Here is a 19,905-nt window from a genome sequence, read left to right as displayed (position 1 = left end):
AAGCAGCACTATTTACAATAGCCAAGATATGGAAGCAATCTAAGTGTCCACCAACAGATCAATGGAGAAAGATGATACGGGGTATGTGTGTGTGTGTGTGTGTGTGTAATATAATATATACAATGGAATACTACTCAACCATAAAAAGAATAAAATATTGCCATAATCAGCAACATGAATGAACCTAGGGAATAGCATACTCTAACTAAACAAAGTAAGTCAAACAGAGAAAGACAGATATTATATGATATCACTTACATATGGAAGCTAAAACATAACACAAATATATCTATTTACAAAACAGAAACAAGCTCAGTCATAGAAAACAAACTTATGGTTACCAAAGGGGAAAGGGAGGCAAGAGAGGAATAAATTAGGAGTATGGGATTATAGATACACCCTATTATCTATAAAATAGATAAGGACACCCTATTATCTATAAAATAGATAAGGAACAAGGATTTACTATACAACACAGGGAACAATATTCAATGTCTTATAATAACCTAAAATGAAAACTAATCTGAAAAAATATATATAGAAATGAATCACTTTGCTGTACAACTGAAACTAACACACTATTGTAAATCAACTACACTTCAATTTTTTTTGAAAAGTAGTATCTTAAATCAGGAGAAAAGGATTATTAAATAAAAATTATATTGGAATACTAGGTTTTAACATAAGGAAAAAAGTTAGATTTATACCTGATATGATACAATAAAATAAACTCCAGATGGATTTTAAAAACTACAGATATAAAAGTATTAGAATAAAATATTTATAGGAAAGTGATTTTTAATCTTGGGGTAGAATATGTTTTTCTTAGCATGGCATGAAGTCCTAAAAAAAGACGGACACTCAAATAATTTAGATAAAAACATATTTGTTATATTTCGTCAAAATTTTCATGTCTACTCTATGTAATTAAAATGGCCACAAATAACACCTACTGACAAAAATTTCTAATACTAAAACAATTATAACAATCTAAGACATATGAACAGATTCTTTGGCATGACTCCATGGAATTCCACTTAACCATAAAAGGACTCATGCTGAAGAAAAATCTTATACATTGTTTTCAGATAAAAATTTCACCTTATTTGTGACAATTCAGTTTTATAGGCTCAAAGAGGTATAAAGGTATAAAGAGTTATACTTTTGTAAATAACTAGTAAACTTTACAGTCAACCTCTCCTATCACCTTGCCTTACTTACTAAGTTTATTAAACTAGCCAATACAACCACAGGAGATCTTAAGCAACTGTCAAAAGCAAATTTATTTGTCCTTATAAGAAGGAAATGTAAAGTTAAAATGAGTATTCTATCTAAAACTCAATCAAAAGCAAAGTAAATTTACTATTTCAACATGCTAACACATTAAAGAGGATAAACAAGAACAGGTCATTATCATTGTGCCACACTTACTTCCAACCTGTCACTACTTGAGTGACACTTCAAATACTGAAGTACTTTAATCCTAAACATCCAAGTCAAACATGTCATATTAATTCCACCCTATGTTAACTTTGTATTAACATTTCTTGTTGTTAGTAATATTACTTGTAATTTAGTTGCTACATACAAAACACTATGCTAGGCACTTTATAGTCATTACGTCAAAACCTCACCTTGAATGGCAGCAATTTTTAGTTCCATTTTGTAAATGAGGACTCTGGCTCACAGAGTTACAAGACTAGGCTAAAACATCACATCCAATAAATGAAGGAGCTGAAATCTGAACTGAAGGCCCAAATCCATTTTCCTTCATTAAACCAAATCACAGTCTCACCTCTGTTTAAATAAAGCCCTTATGTACTAATTTAAAAGAAAATATTTTAAAATATCATCTTTCTATAAATTCTCAAAATGTACTTCTAGTAATAACTTATTTCAGAAAAAAATATTAAAATGACCAAAAGCTCCTTTTTTGTTTTCTGTTAAAATATATGTACTATAAATTTGATATAAAACTATCACATGAGAAAATATTTTTTCTTCTATAAACAACAAATAAACAAACCTGTGTAGTCTTTCCAGACCCAGTTTCTCCTACAATCAAAACTACTTTATTTTCCTTAATTATTTTAACAATTTCTTCTTGTTTCTCAAACACTGGCAGAGACTGCCTAAAGGAATCAAATTCAGATTCTCCTCTTTTCACTGGAATCTGAGGTATGCCATTGTTGAGTCGCCCACTTGTCTTGCTCATTTCCCGGTTTTCTTTGAAAATGAATAAAAGATCAAAAAAATTTATGATCAACAATAAAGAGTTTAAAACAAAAATAATTTCTAATGTAATTCCTCTCAAGTGTTCTTCTCTACTCAGTCTACATAAAGTTAGGAAGCAATGCCTCAACCGCTGTACTAACATTCTTAGAGAACATGTTATAAATTTCACTACCAATTAAAAGACAAATTTCTCAGAAGTATTTCTGGTACATAATGTTTAAAAATGAACGAAAATCAATCATTCAAAAATCATTTAAAATAAAATACAATTTTGATATCCTAAAATGATTTTCAGGCTTGTTTCTACCAATTATGACAAAGAAAATTATAAGTTTATACTAAGAAACAATGTATATTATACTGTAAAGTCTGTTATAAACAATATGAAAACCCACATGAAAAAGAAAAAACCCTCTATGTTTAAAGTTAGTTATGTAAGATTATGTGATCAAACAGAAAAATACGTGTAAATGTAAGGTCCTAATGCTTAACAAATCTCCTAACTCTCCATTTTAGCCAACATCTATATTTAACTAAGCAGATAGGAATAAAAAGAGTTACAATGTGTCTTATTTTCTCCACATAACTCAAAATAGTTTTGTGTGCATTTATTTTTAAAACTCCTTGATATCTAGGACCATGCATTTTCTGCATTCTGCAAAGCTACTCCAAGAACAGATATAATGCAAATTATGTCACTGTAGGTAATAAAATAATTTCCTCACTATAAAAGTTGGTTTTCCAAACAGTACAACTTCATTTTATAACCTAAATTTATTATTAATCTACCTTTGTGCAAGTTAATGTACTGAAGACTGTCCTGTCTCTTACCAGAAACTAAAGCCCCAATTCAAAATCTCACTCATTATTGTGTCACGGCAGCATAATATAGGAAAGTTCAGACCTTGCAGTCAAATCCCAACTCTGCAGTTTACTGGCTGGTTGAGTGGCCGTTAACAAATTACTTGACTTCTCTAAGCCCCAGTTTCTTCACCTGTGAAATAGGGGAAATTCTTTGCTTGCAAGGGTTGCTATGAAGCCCTATTTGTCTAGCACACAGTAAGTGCTCAATAAACGGTTAGCTATTACTGTAACATTTAAACAAAAAATCTACCTTCATGACATGCCTAAACAATGCATTTCATTTCAAAATTTTCACAGCTCTTAAATCATTTCTAACAAACTATTCAAAATGAGAACTCTTATTTCACATTAGTTTTTAAAAATAAACTTTAAGTAGAAAAAGAACAGTCATCAAATAATAGAATAAACAAGGAAGCTCCCCAGAAAATACATACCAGCTTCAACTGCAAACACATTTCCTCTTTCTGTTTTGGGCAGAAGTTCAGTACGCTCTTTATTGGTGACAGGAAATCTCTGAATTAGGCTCCTAACAGCATGTTTTGTATTATGAGTCAAATTACAGGTCATCATTGCATGAGCTGTTTCTGATCCATCTTTCTTCTTCACAGTTAGGTATCTATTTGCTCCCTTTCTGAATATTAATAAAAATCATTTATTTACTATACGTAGTCAATTTGTTCACATATAATGTATACCTACTTAGAAAACATGTCTCAAGCAAAACACTGAAAAAGACCAAATGCTTTGGGATAAGGTACTGAAAATCCCAAGATATAGTAAAAAGGGGGTTGGTGCCAAAGTGGCCACAAGACTAGTTTCAATTAAAACTTCAAAATGCTGCAAATCCAATTTTAAATGAGCAAAAAAGGCTTACTTACCCTTCAGTCTTAAAGTTTGTATTAGCAGGCTTCATGGTGGATGAAACATGACCAGTTAATACATGCTGGGAACCATATAGAGGGAGAAAATCAATATGAACAAAAGAATCTAAAAATTATAAAGGAAAAGTTATGGTTCACTGTCCAGACTATATTCCATTGAATGTTTCCCAGTATGCTGGTAATGCCACATTCCCATGAAAACCTGTTAAGAAAGCCAAGTTTAGAAACCTGGAAGAAAATAACATCAGTAACTGACAAGTAATTTCAAATGTATACTAGGAAAAAAAAGAAGAAATTATCCAAAGCTCTGACTCTAGCCTTCAATTATAAGGTAATGATGATTTGTAACTGTTCTCAAGTTACTTGATGTAGGTGTATTTGTTTCTCCAATTGGTCCAGGACTGACCATGTCTTTTACGCCCTTCATAGCTTCAAGAGTACTAAGTATAATGCTATACACATAGGAAGTCCTCAAATATAATTTGAATGATTCAATAATACATGTATATAATCTAGTACAATGTAGTACTGGTAAAGACAGGCTCTGAAAACACACAGATCTGGATTTAAATCCCATCTCTACCACTTACTAGCTGTGGGACCATAAGCAAATTATTTAATAGCTCTGACCCTAAGGTAATAATAATATCTGCCTCAAAAGACTATTCATAATGTAAGTAAAGGGCAGTATCTGTTACAGAGTATGTACAAAATAAATGAAAGCTTTTATTATAATCATAGGCAGGAAAAAATATCAATTCTTACATTAAAACAAAAGTTACCCAAAACATTTCATAAAATGCTTTACCATTTGTTAACTCCACTATCATATTCTAGAAATGAGCAACTGAGCCACAAATACAAAGAAAATTATGTGTATAATTTTCCTAATTCTCATTAGATTTAAATTTTTTCAACAATATCTTCATTATAAGAATGACATAAAACTGAAGATTAACCTATAGTTTTAGCTATCTTTTTTTTTTTTGGAAGAGTTTTTTGGTTTCGGTTTTGTTTTTACTTAAAGTATAGTTGACTTAAAATGTTGTGTTAGTTTCTAGTGTACAGCATACCGATTCAGTTATGCATTTATATATATTCTTTTTCATGTCATTTTCATTAGAGGTATTTACAAAAAAGAAACAGACTCAGACATAAAAAATAAACTTATGGTAACCAAAGGGGAAAGGGGCAGGGGAGCCAAGGGATAAATTAGAAGTTTGGGATTTGCAGATACTATCTACTATATATAAAATAGATAAACAACAAAGTCCTACTGTATAGCACAGGGAACTATATTCAATATCTTGCAATAACCTATCTAAGTTTTCTAAATGAAGCTTTCAATTTACTAAGATTTTTAATTTCTGAAAACTCTGTAATGAATTATAAGCTTTCTATGCTATCATCTACTCCTTAACGAGTGTTTAGTGATGCTTATATAACGGCATAAAGATGAAATAATTAAAATTTAACCTGATTGAGAAATTTTGGTCATTTCCCATGGTAAATCAGAATTACTGAATTCTTGAGATGTTCTCTGTAAGAGGTTCTTTTCCCATGGGCCTTTTTGAAACTTCAGTACACTCACGACAGACTTAATCATTCATTTCCCTTCCGTGCCATTTACTTCATAAAATTTTACCTATAGAAGGCCAGAATGTGCTGAAATGAGCACTAGAGCAAGAGTCAGCAGGCTTTTGTTCAGCTAGTAATAATCTTCCAACTAACTATATGATCAAAAATAATTTACTTCTCTGACACAGTATACTAGTTAATTTTTAAATCTCTAATATTTCTATTAGCTCCAAGATGCTTTAATTTTCTTAAAAATCATCTAAGTAAAGTTTTTCTATATTTCACCTTTAACTAATTTTATTTATTCAATCAATCATCATATATGGAGCACCTACTGTATGCCAGGCACTATGCTAGAAGCAGGGATTACAAAGTTGAGGAAAATATAGACTTTCCTCATTAAGCTCAAAACTAAAATCACAGGTCAGATGGAAACTTTCCTAACATAGATTGCCTAATAATAATACAGCATTAATGTGTAATAATAACTCATACTAAGCAAGAGTGAGTATTTAGCCATTACCATTTTAAATTTACTAAATTCAGTTTAAACACAGATGGCAGAGCAGAAAGACAACATCAATTTGGTAGCTTTTATGTTTTAGTAAAAAATTTTATTTGTGGCAATTAGTGCTCATTCCTATCCCATTCAGCACCACAGTGACACTGATAAAAACTGGTATAATTAAAAATTAGTGAAATTTTAGTAAGATACTCACCTCATTGTTGTGAGAATGAATACACTAGAGTTGTCCTACTGTGTAAACTACCACACTGAGATCCCTTCATTATCCTTTCATTCCAAGGTAACGGACACTATACTTTGATGAAAACTTAACAATCCCCTTTACAAAGCATAATTAACTAGAAACTACCTACATGGAAAAGATGCTAGATAAATTAACTTCATAAGAATTTTTTAAAATAATGAGATGCAAGTCCCATATGGCATATTTAAGTATAAAAGTGAATGGACTAAACGTATAGATAAGATCATAACTTCAAACGTTCAAAGGGTAAAAGTAATCAATACATGTTATAATGAAGTTTTGATATTTCGATAGCTTCTTTCTTTTAAAGAAAGATGATGATATAACTAATCAAATTTAATGCAATTTTAATATGAATGTTTCAATTTACATGGCATGTTATTGAAAAGTTTACCTCAAATACAACCTTGCTATTCCCCACTTTCCAAATCTGAGAACAGTTTAAAAATCTGCTAAGAGCCAAAATCTGAAATGACTCCCTAAAAAGCTCATAACCACCAAGGGCAAATGTCTCTAAAAAGATAGCACACATTTGTTTGATGTCTAGTAAATACATAATTTCATTTTTCCTTAATTTATACTTCCATTAGGCAGGTAGATGAAAAGACTTAACTCCAAACCACTTTCTCCCCAATACTGCAATACAGAATTGTAAATGTATTAAAGTTTGCATAATACAAATTTGTGCTTTTTTATGATTACCAGAAATTAATAAACCAACCAGTTAACTTTGTCACTAAACACAATTACTTTCATGTCATATCACTGTTTGTGGTAAATTCTTTTCTTTTTGTGACTTAATGGATTATAAGCAATTTAGAGATGAGACTTACCTAATATTTCTATTTTAACTCCTCATAGTTCTTAGAACATTACTATGACTTACTATGAGCATCAAATATTAATTAGCTAAACATTAACTGTTCAGTTGTTGGCTCTGCCACTTCTAGCTGTGTGATCTTGGGAAAATTATTTAATCTAAGCTCAAATCACCTCATCTGTTAGAGACCAGATATTAAAAATAGAACCTACTAGACAAGACTGTTGTGAGAATTAAATAATAATATACTTAAAGCACCCTGCACAATTTCTGTTGCACAAAAGCACTTAGTAAGTGTTAGCTGCTGTTATTACTATTACTGTACACTGTAGGGCTTTATTTTAATGGATATCCAAAAACTCATTAACAGGGTTCATCACTTTTAACCCATTTTTCCTATTTTAGCTGGGCGAAGAGAGGGGTAGTACAGTCTGGAACATTCTAGGGCAGGAGAGAAGGGAGTCAGTAACTCAAACCTGAAAGCGGGGACTTGTAGGACAGAGCCTCCTGGTCAGGGTGAGTAGAACACTTGGATACCTATTAAGCAGCAACTTAGCAATCACAGGATAAAAAATTTCTACTTGGAAAACCTGCTTTCTTTTATATTTTCTCTTCCCAAAATTTTTAACAAAGTTCACTTTATAAAATTCATTTTGTCTAACTTGGACAAAAAGAATAGGAAAGAATTTTGTTTTATTTGTGAATAAAGCAAATACAGAAAAATGTGCTTAGAACCAAACACAAGGACATCAGTTGAGAAAAAATGAAACAAATTATAAGGAGATGAAATTTTTAACTAGAATTTCAAAGAAATTTGACTAGAATTTCAAAGAAAACTTTAAGATACACTAAAGAAAACAAAATGGGGGTGCTACTTCAACAAGAGTATTTTCACCAAAAGATGAATAATTATAAAAAGTAATCAATTCCAAAGTAAATTCACCTCTCTTAAGAGGAGATAAAAAACAAAACCCAACACACATGGCCTCATTTTGAAAGAAAGGAGATTAAAAAAAAAAGTGATCAGAAAAAAACTGTAAATTACCACACAGTAAATCTGGAATCTAATTTTTTTTTTAATGGAGGTACTGAGATTGAACCCAGGACGTCATGCATGCTAAACACAAACTGAGCTATATCCTCCATACTATAATCTACTTTTAAAAACCTTGTAAGAAACTAAAAATAAACTACAGGATCACAGAATCTTAACTAACACAAAGAGATTAACTCCTTTACATCTTACATTTAATAAAACAGGCCTTTAAAATTACAGGACATGACCAAAGCTAAATAACGAGGCAGCCAGAGATTAAGAGTAGAATCTAGGTCTCCTGCCCTTTCCTCCACACCAGGTAGTCACTTAAACTGGTATTAAGGAACCATAATACCAGGCACAAAAGGAAAAACAAAAAAGACAAGAAAAAAGAAAGACTGACTTGTTAAATTAACAAAGTTAATCCTAGGAGGTTTAAAAAAAAAAATACTTAAGGGTAAACAGAAAAACCCATGAAATAAAAGTCAGGTACAAATTCTCATATAAATGAAAATAAAGGATTTAATAAATATATTCAAAGTGATTTAGTTCTTTATATAGGTAAAAAGAAGGAAAGGCATTTGAAAGTGATAAGGACACTAGATAAACACTGCTTCAGATTTGCTTAGAGATAAAAAGGGGAGGGAAAGAGCTTGGATATTTACCAAGAAGAGGGTTTATGGACAATTAGACATAGACAATAGGGTTGAGAGAAGCAGGCGGTTGCCTTGCTTCCCTTAGCATCTCTTTCCTTTTTTGTCTCTCTCTCTCCCCGTCTCTTCAGTATTTCCTCATTCCTCTTTTTTGTCCTGATAACTTCTTTCTTGCTCTCTCCTTTCCCAGAACTTTTTTTCTTTCTGGACCATCCCTTAAAGGATCATGCCACTTAACAAAAGTAGAGGTAGTCAAGTCTAATGGACTGCTTTTCTAAGAGTAATTTCTAATGGTCCTTTCTAAATTAGCTGTTCAGAATTCAAAATCTATTTAACCATAGAAATGATGTAGCTACAGAACTGTGCATTTATAACAGGTGTTTTCTAATGCAGGCCCACAATTTCTTATCTATTCTTAAACCCAAATGGCTCTGAGAAGTGAAAGATTTTTGTAAGTCTGCAGCAACTTCTTTTGGCAGCAAAACCTGGTTAAATTGACATGAACTATTTATAGTCTTTATTTATCTTAGTGTGAATAGTCATACATTTTCCAGCAGAAATATTAATGTGATTAAAAATGCCTACCTCTTATTAGGGGTATTACATAACACATTACAAATATACCTTGATGACTTTCTAAAACCTGAAAAACCTGCATCTCAAAACATATTTGGCCCAAGTGTCTTTGGATAAAGGACTGTGGCTGTGCACCCTATTTTTATTTTCAAGGGCAATGTTTTACCTACTCAGAGGTCTACAATATAGGTGGAACCTAACCAGGATTCCAACACTGGCCTTAGTGATGTTCAAAATGCACATGCTCCTAAATTAAACTCCTCTCTCAGTCAGTAATTATCATTACTGTGGTGGACATCATATGCAAGAAATTCCTACCTCAGCTACTTTCTTCTTAGGACCTTCTTACTATTTATTTATTAATATATTTAAATATTAATATATTCACTTCATTATGGCTTTGTTTTCCCTTTTCTTAACCTAAAAGCTGGAACTGAAACTTAATCTTTTCCCCCCACCTATCTCAGTGGTTCTCAATCGGGAGCAATTTTGCTCCAGGGGAACGTTTTGGAAGCGTTTAAAGGCATTTTTGGTTGTCACAACTGGGGGAGGAAGTATTACTGGCATATAGTGAGTAAAGGCTAGGTATGGTTTACTAAACATCCTACAATGCACAAAACAGCCCTGCACAATAAAGAATTATCCAGTCCAAAATGTTAATAACACCAATATTGAGAACCCCTACTCTATTATCAATCCCACCATTCTTATTCCCAAAATGAAACAGTGCCACAGAATTTTAGAGTTCAATTTGGACGGCTCATAGGGTTCTTCCCCACTATGGATCAGTGACCTTCAAAAATCATGTATGTTTCCTCCTGTTTCATTTTATTTAATCATTTCTAATCATCAGATTCTTGACTTAGCATGAAAGAAAACAAGCACATGTTCTAAAGCTTACCATTACAGTACAGCAGCATTAAAAGAGGTAAGTTCTGTAAAGAATTGTACTTATTATCTTTAGTCCATCCATTCCTCAAAAAATAAAAGTTTATCTCTATAAAAAGAAGAAAATACCTTTCTCAATGCAATCAGCTTCAATTCTTAAACCATTTTTTTCACACCTTAACATTTCCCTTCAAATAAAAAGAAAAAACAAAAAACATTTCCCTTCTTTTTCTATCCTCTACCAACCAGAGAAAACAAATAAACGGGATAGGAGGAAAAGCAAAGAGCTGGGTTAGACACACGCATGAATCAGATCATCTACATACAATACAAGGATGTGAATCTAAAACAGTAATAACTATTTAGTCAAAAATATTTCTTTTTGTTAGCAAATAATTTTTTTAATTAAGAAAAGTTATCAGCTTACCCTTTACTTTTAGAAACCAAACCAAGAGACTGACTCAATCGATGAATAAAGGCTCTTTCTGTACTGGTCAAAGAAGAAGGAAATTCCATCTCTGCATGGAAAAAAACCACAAAGTATCATTTGTGGACAGGCAATTTTCTTTCAAACTGCTTCAATACACAGATAGAGATATGAAATACAAAAAAGTCATACTCATGTAACCAGATTTACATATTTTATGTGAAAAGCAGATACAGATATACCTCAGAGACATTGCAGATTTGGTCCCAGACCACTGCAATAAAGTGAATGAATACCATAATTAAGCAAGTCACACAAATTTTCTTGGTTTCCCAGTGTATATAAAATTATGCTTACACTATATTTCAGTCTATTTTAATTGTGTAACTGCATTATGTCTTAAAAATATACATACATAAATTGAAAAAATACTTTGATTAAAAAATGCTAACCATCATCTGAAGTTATGACAAAACTTTAGTGTGTAAAAAACACAATACCCGCAAAGCGCAATAAAATAAGGTACTGAATATCTACCAAAGTTTTGATATTAATAACACTGAAACCTAAACGTGCAAAAGGACTCTGATATTCACCAAAGATTACTACTATTATTTTTGCTGGAATCATGAGCTGGTATAACGACTGATTAACCTATTTTACTATCTTACTTCTTAGTTGCTTAACAAAATGTTTATTTCCTTCAATGATGAGGTATGCTCAAGTACTATGAATGCTCAGCATCAGATTACTTTGTCTTCAAAACTGCATAGAATTCATATATTACTATCAGACTGGATATGGTATTTTCTATTTCTGGGGCTTCAACTTTGTTTAATGCAAGTTCAGAATACTCTGCCCAGGTCACTTTGTTTTGGACTCGTAAGTTTCAGAGTACGGGGTCTTCTACTTAGACCAGCAAATCGGAATCAGCACTCAATACTGATCACAGGTCAGCTACTGGTTCTGCACTGTGTGACTCAAGACAAGGAGCTTTCTACACTTAAGAGATGTGGAAGATGTTTCATCTATCAGAACAAGTTTAATTCTTTTCTTAAGTGTTTAGCAAGTGTTTAGCGTAATGCTTTTGGGATTTAAACAAAATACTAGATATTGCCACCGCATTTATTTGTCTGATTTCCTTCGGCTCCTCTACTTCCGTAACTTAAATGTGTCTCGATTAAGGGCACCACGACCTCCTACTTAAAAAAAAAAAAGGGGGGGGGGATGCTTAACAATATCTAAAAACTGCGGCAAAGCTGCCGAAAGGCCTCTCCCTGGGGAAAGAAACACTTCCAGCGACGGTGCATCCTGACTCTTTCACCTTTGGACACCAGGCAAGTGCCTCGCAACCCAGCTGGTCCGCCAGACGCCGGGCAGCTCTTCACATTCCCCGGGAGGGCTAACAAGTCTGGTCCGGCCCCCGCTCACATTGCGCGGCCCGGGTCTTCCCTCCCTCCCTCCTCTGAGGAAGCCCGTTCCCACGCAGGGTCGGGCTTCAGGGAGGCGGGGCAACCGGCGGGGTCCCTGTCAGGAACCTCACCTCTCTGGTCCCCATAGCGGAAGCGCTCCAGGGCGATATTGACCGCGATCTTCACCTCCTCATCTATACGAATGTCCTTCAGCCCCTTGGCCCGGCCGCCGCCCCCAGGACCACACGGCGCGGGGCCGCCCCCGCCCCCGCCGGGAGCCGGCGGCCGCGGGGAGACGCTGCTCGGCCTGGACATGGCCCTGAGGAGATGTTCTCCTCGCTGTAAAGCGGCCAGGCCTGCTGACGGTCGGCCAATGACAGGAAGAATGGGCCTCGGGGGGGTCCCTGCCGGGCCGGACGGCTCCACAGGCGGCCCGCGCTGGGCCGGGCTCTCCAGAAAGCCCCCAGTCACCACAGCAGCCGAGGAGGCGCCGGCGCCACTACAGCCGCAGCCCGGCGGAGAGCGCGGGCGTGATGACGTCACCGGCGCGGCGGCGCCCGTGACCTCAGCGTGCAGGACGCTTCTGGGGCACTGTACCCGTATCGCAAGCTCCCCACCGAGCTGTTCTCCCCGTTGTCTCCCATCGACCCCCGCGACAAGAGGCGCTCGTTCATCCACTTACTCAGTCGCTCACTCTTTGGTTAAACCCTTCCTTAACTGTGTAGGTTCCTACTATGTGCCATGTGAGCGCTATGCTATGCCCTGGGGAACCAACAGAAATTGTCCCTGCCCTCATGGAGTTACTATTCTAGTGGCAGTAGAGTTGCCAGATTTAGCGAACAAAAATACAGGATGCCCAGTTTATATGAATTTAGGTAAGGAACACAATTCTAGTATACGTATTTTCCACGCACTATTTGGGAGCACATACAGTAAAGAATTATTCGTTACCTGAAAAGCAAATTTAATTGAGCGGGTGTATTTTACCTGGTAAAATAGATAGCACTCCTAGATGGGAGTAACAGGCAAAAAACAAGAAAATGATTACATGGTAGTTGTATGCCACATGAGATGATGAAAGAGGAAGATGGAACCCTTTAGTTTGGGAAGTTAAGAAAGATTATGAGAACATCCACTTGCTTGAATACACTTCCACGGAAGTTAAGAAAGATTATGAGAACATCCACTTGCTTGAATACACTTCCACTAACATAAACCTAAACCCAGCCACTGTAATTGCTTCCACTCTGGTCTTCCTTTCCAAAGAGCAACCAAAGTGATCTTTTAAAAAATAGACTTAGCCTTTAGTTCCCTCGGGTTCCTCAACTGGGGATTCAACTAACTACCACATGGATTTTTTTTTTTTAATCCCAGGAAGTTCCAAAAAAGCAAAATCTGAATTTGCTGTGGGCTGCAACTACTTACATAGCATTTACGTTGTGTTGGATTTTATAAGCAATCAAGAGCTGATTTAAAGTATAACAGGGGGATGTGCGTAGGTTATATGCAAATACTACACCATTTTATATGAGGGACTTAATCATCTTCGTATTTGTGTATCCTCAGGAGTCCTATAACCAATTCCCTGCAGATATGGAGAGACAACTGTATAATTCAAGTAGGATAACATCCCTATAAAAGCACTCTCCCATTGCAACTATAAAACACCCTCAATTCCTTACCAAGACCTTCAAGACCCTGCCTGATCTGGCCTGTCTACCTCCATAAGTCTCACCCCCTGCCATTCTCACCCTCACAGTGTTCAAACGCACTAATTTCTTTGTCCCTTGAACATTACAAGCTCATTACCATCAGGGGAACTTTCCACTTTTCTCAGTTTTCTACTGCACATGACAGTTTTCCTCCCAGTACTTCATATAAATGCCTCTTTCTCACCATTTAAGCCAGAATTCCATCTCTTACCTAGATAGGCTTTCCTACCTCAACCCATTATCATTTACCACTGTTTGAAATTATTTTACTTATTTATTTATTTGCTCTTCCCTCTATAACATAAGCTCTCTAAGAGCAGTAATCTTGTTTTTCTTGTCACTGTTTCACCAGCAGCTAGAACTGCATGGACATACAATAAACATTTGTTGGTCGGCCACATTGTAGAATCTGGAATTAAGATTTGTCATCTCTACCCTCTGAAAACTTTCTTCATAATCCTTGGAATCCTAATCAATTTGATTGGCTACTAGAAAGAGTTCTGGATAAGCAGCTTGGTCTTGGCATGGTTACCAGGTGTGAACTGTGTGAACATTTTCTACTCTGTTGATCTCTGTGTATCCTAATTTCCTCTGAATAACAATGCCTGCCATTTATTAAGTTCCCAGGGGCACTCTATATATTTATTTCACACAAAACCCTGTGAAGTAGTTTTAGTCCCTCATGATACAAATGAGGAAATAGGCTGGAAGAGGTCAAAAACCAGTCCAAGGCCATGCTATTGATAATTAATGAGGTGACAGAGGCAAAGCCCAGCTAATTATAAGACCTAGCTTCATTCCAGGACAAAACATAAATAGAAGATAATATCTGAATGCACCAAAATATGTCGTGATAAAACTTAAAACATTTTACGTGGGGTCAGACACATACTACTTTCCATCTCAGTGCATAACTTCCTTTGTTTTGTTTTTATTTGTTTGTTTGTTTCTTAAATGGAGGTACTGAGGATTGAACCCAAGACCTCATGCATGCTAAGCACACACTCTACCACTGAGCTATACCTCACCCCCATTCCATAACTTCTTTGTCCCGCCATTTATTGGCTCCATCATTTATTAGCTTTGTGACTTAACTATTTACTTTGCCTTCTGAGCTTCAGGTTTCCCTTCTGCTAAATGGGTATATTTAATACTCATTTTATAGGATTGTAGTGAATATGACATATAAGCATCAAGCATTGATTTAATATGTGCTTCTTTCCTTTCCTTGCGAATAAATGCCTAAATGTTTGCATTCCTAGTATCTAGCAAGGATATGGAACATGTTTACTAATATAAAAGAGAATACTTGCCTAAAGCTATATAGCAGGAAATTATAAGATTAGTCAGATTCTTATCTGATTATTATTATATAATATATTATTGCACACCCCTAGAAATTTCTGATGCTTAGGGTGAAACCTAGCAATTTTACTTTTTACATGTGCTTCAGAGAAAAATTAAAAGTGGGACAATATGGAATATTTACAAATGATTTCAAGTTGTCCTTAGCATCAGACAGACCTAAAGTTTTAATCTTTGTTTTTACCACTTTATAGTTATGGCCTTGTGCAAGGATTTAACCTCCCCATGCTTTAATTTCCCTGTCAGTAAAATGTATGTGATAAAAACACCAATATCACAGCATTATTATAGAAATTGAGTTAGATTATATTACCTTTATGCAGATGAAGTGCTTAGTACAATTCCTGGCTCATCTTTATCATTCAGTACTAACTAGATGCTATAAACTATAAAACTTCTCGAAGAAAACATAAGAAAAAACTCTTTGTGACCCTGAGTTAGACAAAGATTTTTTTAGATATAACACAAAAAACATAAACCATTAAAGAAAAGAACTGATAATTTGGATTTCATCAGAGTTAAGAACTTTTGCTCTTTGAAAGACATTCTTGTTAAAAGAATGAAAAGAGAAAACATAGACGGGGGGGGAATATTGTGAATCATATATCTGATAAAAGACATGTCCATAACATAGAAATAACTCTCAAACACCATAATAAGAAAACAAACAACCCAGTTTCTTAAACTGGGCAAAGTTTGAACAGCCACGTCACCAAAAAAGATATACGGATGGCAAATAAGCACATAAACATGCTAAATATCTTTCATCATCAGAAAAATGCAAATTAAGTCCACAAGGGGATGCCACTACATACTTATTAGAATGTCTAAAATTAACTAAATTTACAAAGTATTGGAGAGAAAGTAGAGGAACTGGAATTCTCATACACTATTGGTGGGAAAGAAACTACCTCAGAAACCAATTTGGGAGCTTCTTAGGAAGTAAAACACACAGTTACAATAAAATCCAACCATTCCATTCCTAGGTATTTAGCCAAGAAAAATGGAAGCATATACCTATACAAAGACTAGAACACAAATATTCATAGTAGCTTTGTTTGTAATAGCCAAACACTGGAAAGAATCCAAATACTCATCAGCAGGTGAATGGATAAACAAATAGTGATGCATGGGTACAATGCAATACTACTCAACTATAAAGAGAATGAACTATTGTTACACACAGCAACATGGATGAATTCAGAATAAGTACGTGAAATGAAAAAAGTCAGACAAAAAGAGTTCACCTATATAATTTCATTTATGCGACACTCCAGAAAGTGCAAACTAATCTATAGTGACAGAAAGCAGATCAGTGGTTGCCTAGGGATAGTGTGGGGAGGAAGGAATTTCAAAGGGGCATGAGAAAACTCTTTGGGGTGGTGGATATGTTCATTACCTTGATTTAAGTGATGATTTCACATGTGTATACATGTATCAAAACGTTTAAAATTATACATGGTGAATACATGCTATTGTATGTCAGTTATGGCTTAATAAATTTGTTCTTTAAAAATAACCTACAAGACTTTGAATCTAGTACTATTTTTTTCCTATATAATATCAAAAGGTATAGATACCCTTTTCTCTCTTTTATAAAAATCATTCTGGGACCTCCAGATAAACAGAATTGTTATGTGATCTTTTATGTTTTAAACTGAAACATAATTACAGTTCAAACTGAATGATCAGATATTCTGTATTAATTAAATATTCTCTCATACAAGGTACTAACTCTCAAGTCTGCTTAGCTTAGATAATTAAAGTAAATATGTCTAATTTTCCACAAGAAAATATCATAAATGCGGTTATGCTAAAAGCGGAAAAACAGCTATCTTTGAGGGTAGAATATCCTAATTCCCAGGAGATGCATTAAGACTTCATAAGAAATTAGAAAGTCAGCCACAGAGAACAGCTGTCTCCTTCATGAAAGCAGAAAAGGGCACACAACTCTTAATACATCCATAAAGAATTTGAATTGGCAACTCAGTATTGATTAAACAGTTAATTAAACAGTTAAACTGACATGTGATCCCACCACACCACTTTCTTACAGTAATGAACAGGACATCATAGAGTTACAAACAATGATGATTTGGAAACTAAAAACCAAAAACCCTACCCAACAAACAGACATATATACATAAATACTCAGATTCTTATTTGTCTTAGAGTTTGAGGTGGAAAAATATGTTCTGAATTGAAACCTCAAATCTACTTATTGCACTTAAGTTTTGGTGTTTTCCCACTGACTTCATTACATATCAAAAATATTTCCAAATAATAATAATAAAATTGTACTTAGCCCTAGTTAGACACTATGATTTAACTGGAAGAAATCTAACTAGCTGTTACTTAATTTTTACAAGTCATGAATCTCCCTGGATTAGTACTTCCCAAACTTTTATACTTTGTGGCACACAGAGAATATTACAGTATTTGCATGGAACCTCGGGTATACCAAAGAATGCTAGAGCTCATAAATTTTCATGTTTCTCCTCTTCTTTCTAAGCACAACAGTAGACCACATTTCTCTCATATCCTCCCATGTTTCTGCCTTTATTTTTGTCTTGAAATTGTAAAGCCAAATGGCTACGTTCCTAGACGATGCAATGTGAACAGAAGTGATTTACCCCACTCCTCCTGTGATTTTCCCTCTTCTCTGATCTACAGCCAAATGTTGGAGGAAGGAATTACAAATAAGGAAAGGAGAGCCAGAATGAGCTCTGTGGTGTTAGATTGGAATTAGCAGTATCTGTATGAAATTATGGCTTTTAATATATATATATATCATATATATATATATATATATATACACAGAAGGATAGGTAGAAAAAGAAAAATAAGTGTGTAAATATGCATGTGTGAGTGTAAGCACTGGGATGGCCTAGAATCAACAACATCCCAATATCCCTGAGTACACCTAGCACCCAGATCCTCGTTTCTAAATACCATTCTTCAATAAAAGAAATCAGGGGTCCCTAGAGAAAAGGTTGACTCCAGGGCTGGAATAAGACAAAAACAAGATGAGCCTGAAACATATTTATGTGTCAGAAAGTAAAGAATTGCTCAAAACAAGATACAGTCCTATCCAAAGAACACAAGAGCCAATCTCAAGGAGCTCCTGCCTAAGGACTGATGCTGGCACAATTCGAGTAATAAAATAGTGATAGTATTGGAATATAAGCCATAAATAAGATAGGCATCCATGAGCCCACAGTGATATTAATACATAGTTGAATGTAAAAATAAATGAGGGAAAGGGCAGCTCTTCCTTACAGAAGAATTCTAATTATAAATGGTGCTGGGAAAACTGGACATCCACAAGCAAAAGAATGAAACTGAACCCCCATCCTACACCATACACAAAAATCAACTCAAAATGGATTAAAGATTTGAACATAAGATCTGAAACCATAAAACTCCTAGAATAAAACAGAGACAGTAAGCTCTTTGACATTGGACTTGGAAATGATTTTTTTGGATTAGGTAACAAAAGCAAAAATAAACAAGCTGGATGACATCAAACTAAAAACCTATTCGGCAAAGGAAACAATCAACAAAATGAAAAGGCAATGTACGGAATGGGAGAAAATATTTTCAAATCACATATCCCATAAGGGGTTCATATTCAAAATATATAAGGAACTCAATAGCAAAACAACAAATAACCCAATTAAAAGTGGGCAAAAGACCTGAGTAAATATTTCTTCATTTGTATAAAGACATACAAATAGCCAACAGGTACATGAATGGTGGGAATGTTAACTAGTATAGTCACTGTGGAAAACTGTATGGTGGTTTCTCAGGAAATTAAAAATAAAACTAGCATATGATCCAGAAATCCCACTTCTCGGTGTATATCCAAAGGCAACAAAACCATTTTCTGGAAGAAATATCTGTACCCCCCTGCTCACTGCAGCATCATTCATGATAGGAAACATCCTAAGTGTCTTTCAATGGATTAATGGATTAAGAAAATGTGATGTGATACACACACACACACACACACACACACACACATATACATACATATGTACATACATCTACATATGCTATATATATACATATATATATCTCCACACAACTAAATATTATTCACCCTTTAAAGACAAAGAAGGACCTATCATTTGCAACCTCGTGGATGAAATTGGAAGACATTATGCTAAGTGAAATAAGCCAGACAGAAAAAGACAAAAACTGCATGTGGAATTATAAGCATTTATACTTAGAATTTTTTTTTAAATGTCAAACTCACTGAAACAGAGAGTAGAAAAGTGGCTTCCAGAGGCTGTTAAGGGGGAGAAATGGGGAGACTTTGGGGAGGAAGAATTCATGTACCAACATACCAGTGAGTCACTAAAAAGGATCCTGAGCCCTGCTCTCCTAGAGCAGAAAAACTCAAAAGCTCTAGATGGTCTGGGAGACCCTAGAAGGGACTGACATATGCTGCTTTCCCAGGTGGAGTCCAGGGAAACAGCTCAGGAAAGAGTGGTGTGGCATGTCTAGGCAGGTAGGGCTCAGTGTGCTGTACAGTAGCAGAGGATTCCTGGTGGCCAAGAAAGGGACTGAGCAATGAAAGACTCAGAAGTGACCTATGTTGTTTGACGACCAAGAATCAGAAACCCTTCCTACAGTTCCTGATGCCTTGATGCCCGTAAAGTTCTCCAGAGTTTAGAAGCAAGACT

General features: G+C 34.9%; 1 protein-coding gene across 6 annotated transcripts in view; it reads right to left on the bottom strand.

Moving 5' to 3' along the window:
• YTHDC2 (YTH N6-methyladenosine RNA binding protein C2) overlaps positions 1 to 19,905 on the bottom strand; it is an 83,784-nt gene that overhangs the window by 49,587 nt on the left and 14,292 nt on the right. The window contains exons 1-4 of one of the 6 annotated variants that reach the window (XM_045507775.2): positions 12,272 to 12,682; positions 10,729 to 10,819; positions 3,534 to 3,730; positions 2,027 to 2,226 (exon numbers count right to left, since the gene is read on the bottom strand). In XM_045507775.2, coding sequence (XP_045363731.2) covers positions 2,027 to 2,226; positions 3,534 to 3,730; positions 10,729 to 10,819; positions 12,272 to 12,455 — 672 coding nt within the window. In that variant the 5' untranslated portion in view covers positions 12,456 to 12,682. Of the gene's footprint in view, positions 1 to 2,026; positions 2,227 to 3,066; positions 3,193 to 3,533; positions 3,731 to 10,728; positions 10,820 to 12,271; positions 12,683 to 19,905 lie in introns of those variants that run through there. The other 5 variants (XM_045507773.2, XM_010971770.3, XM_045507772.2 and 2 more) reach the window with 5 other exon arrangements.

The sequence above is a fragment of the Camelus bactrianus genome, chromosome 3, assembly GCF_048773025.1.
Source record: "Camelus bactrianus isolate YW-2024 breed Bactrian camel chromosome 3, ASM4877302v1, whole genome shotgun sequence".
NCBI lineage: Eukaryota > Metazoa > Chordata > Mammalia > Artiodactyla > Camelidae > Camelus > Camelus bactrianus.
The sequence above is the reverse complement of the archived record's forward strand: the minus strand, read 5'-3'. Positions and strand labels throughout refer to the sequence as shown.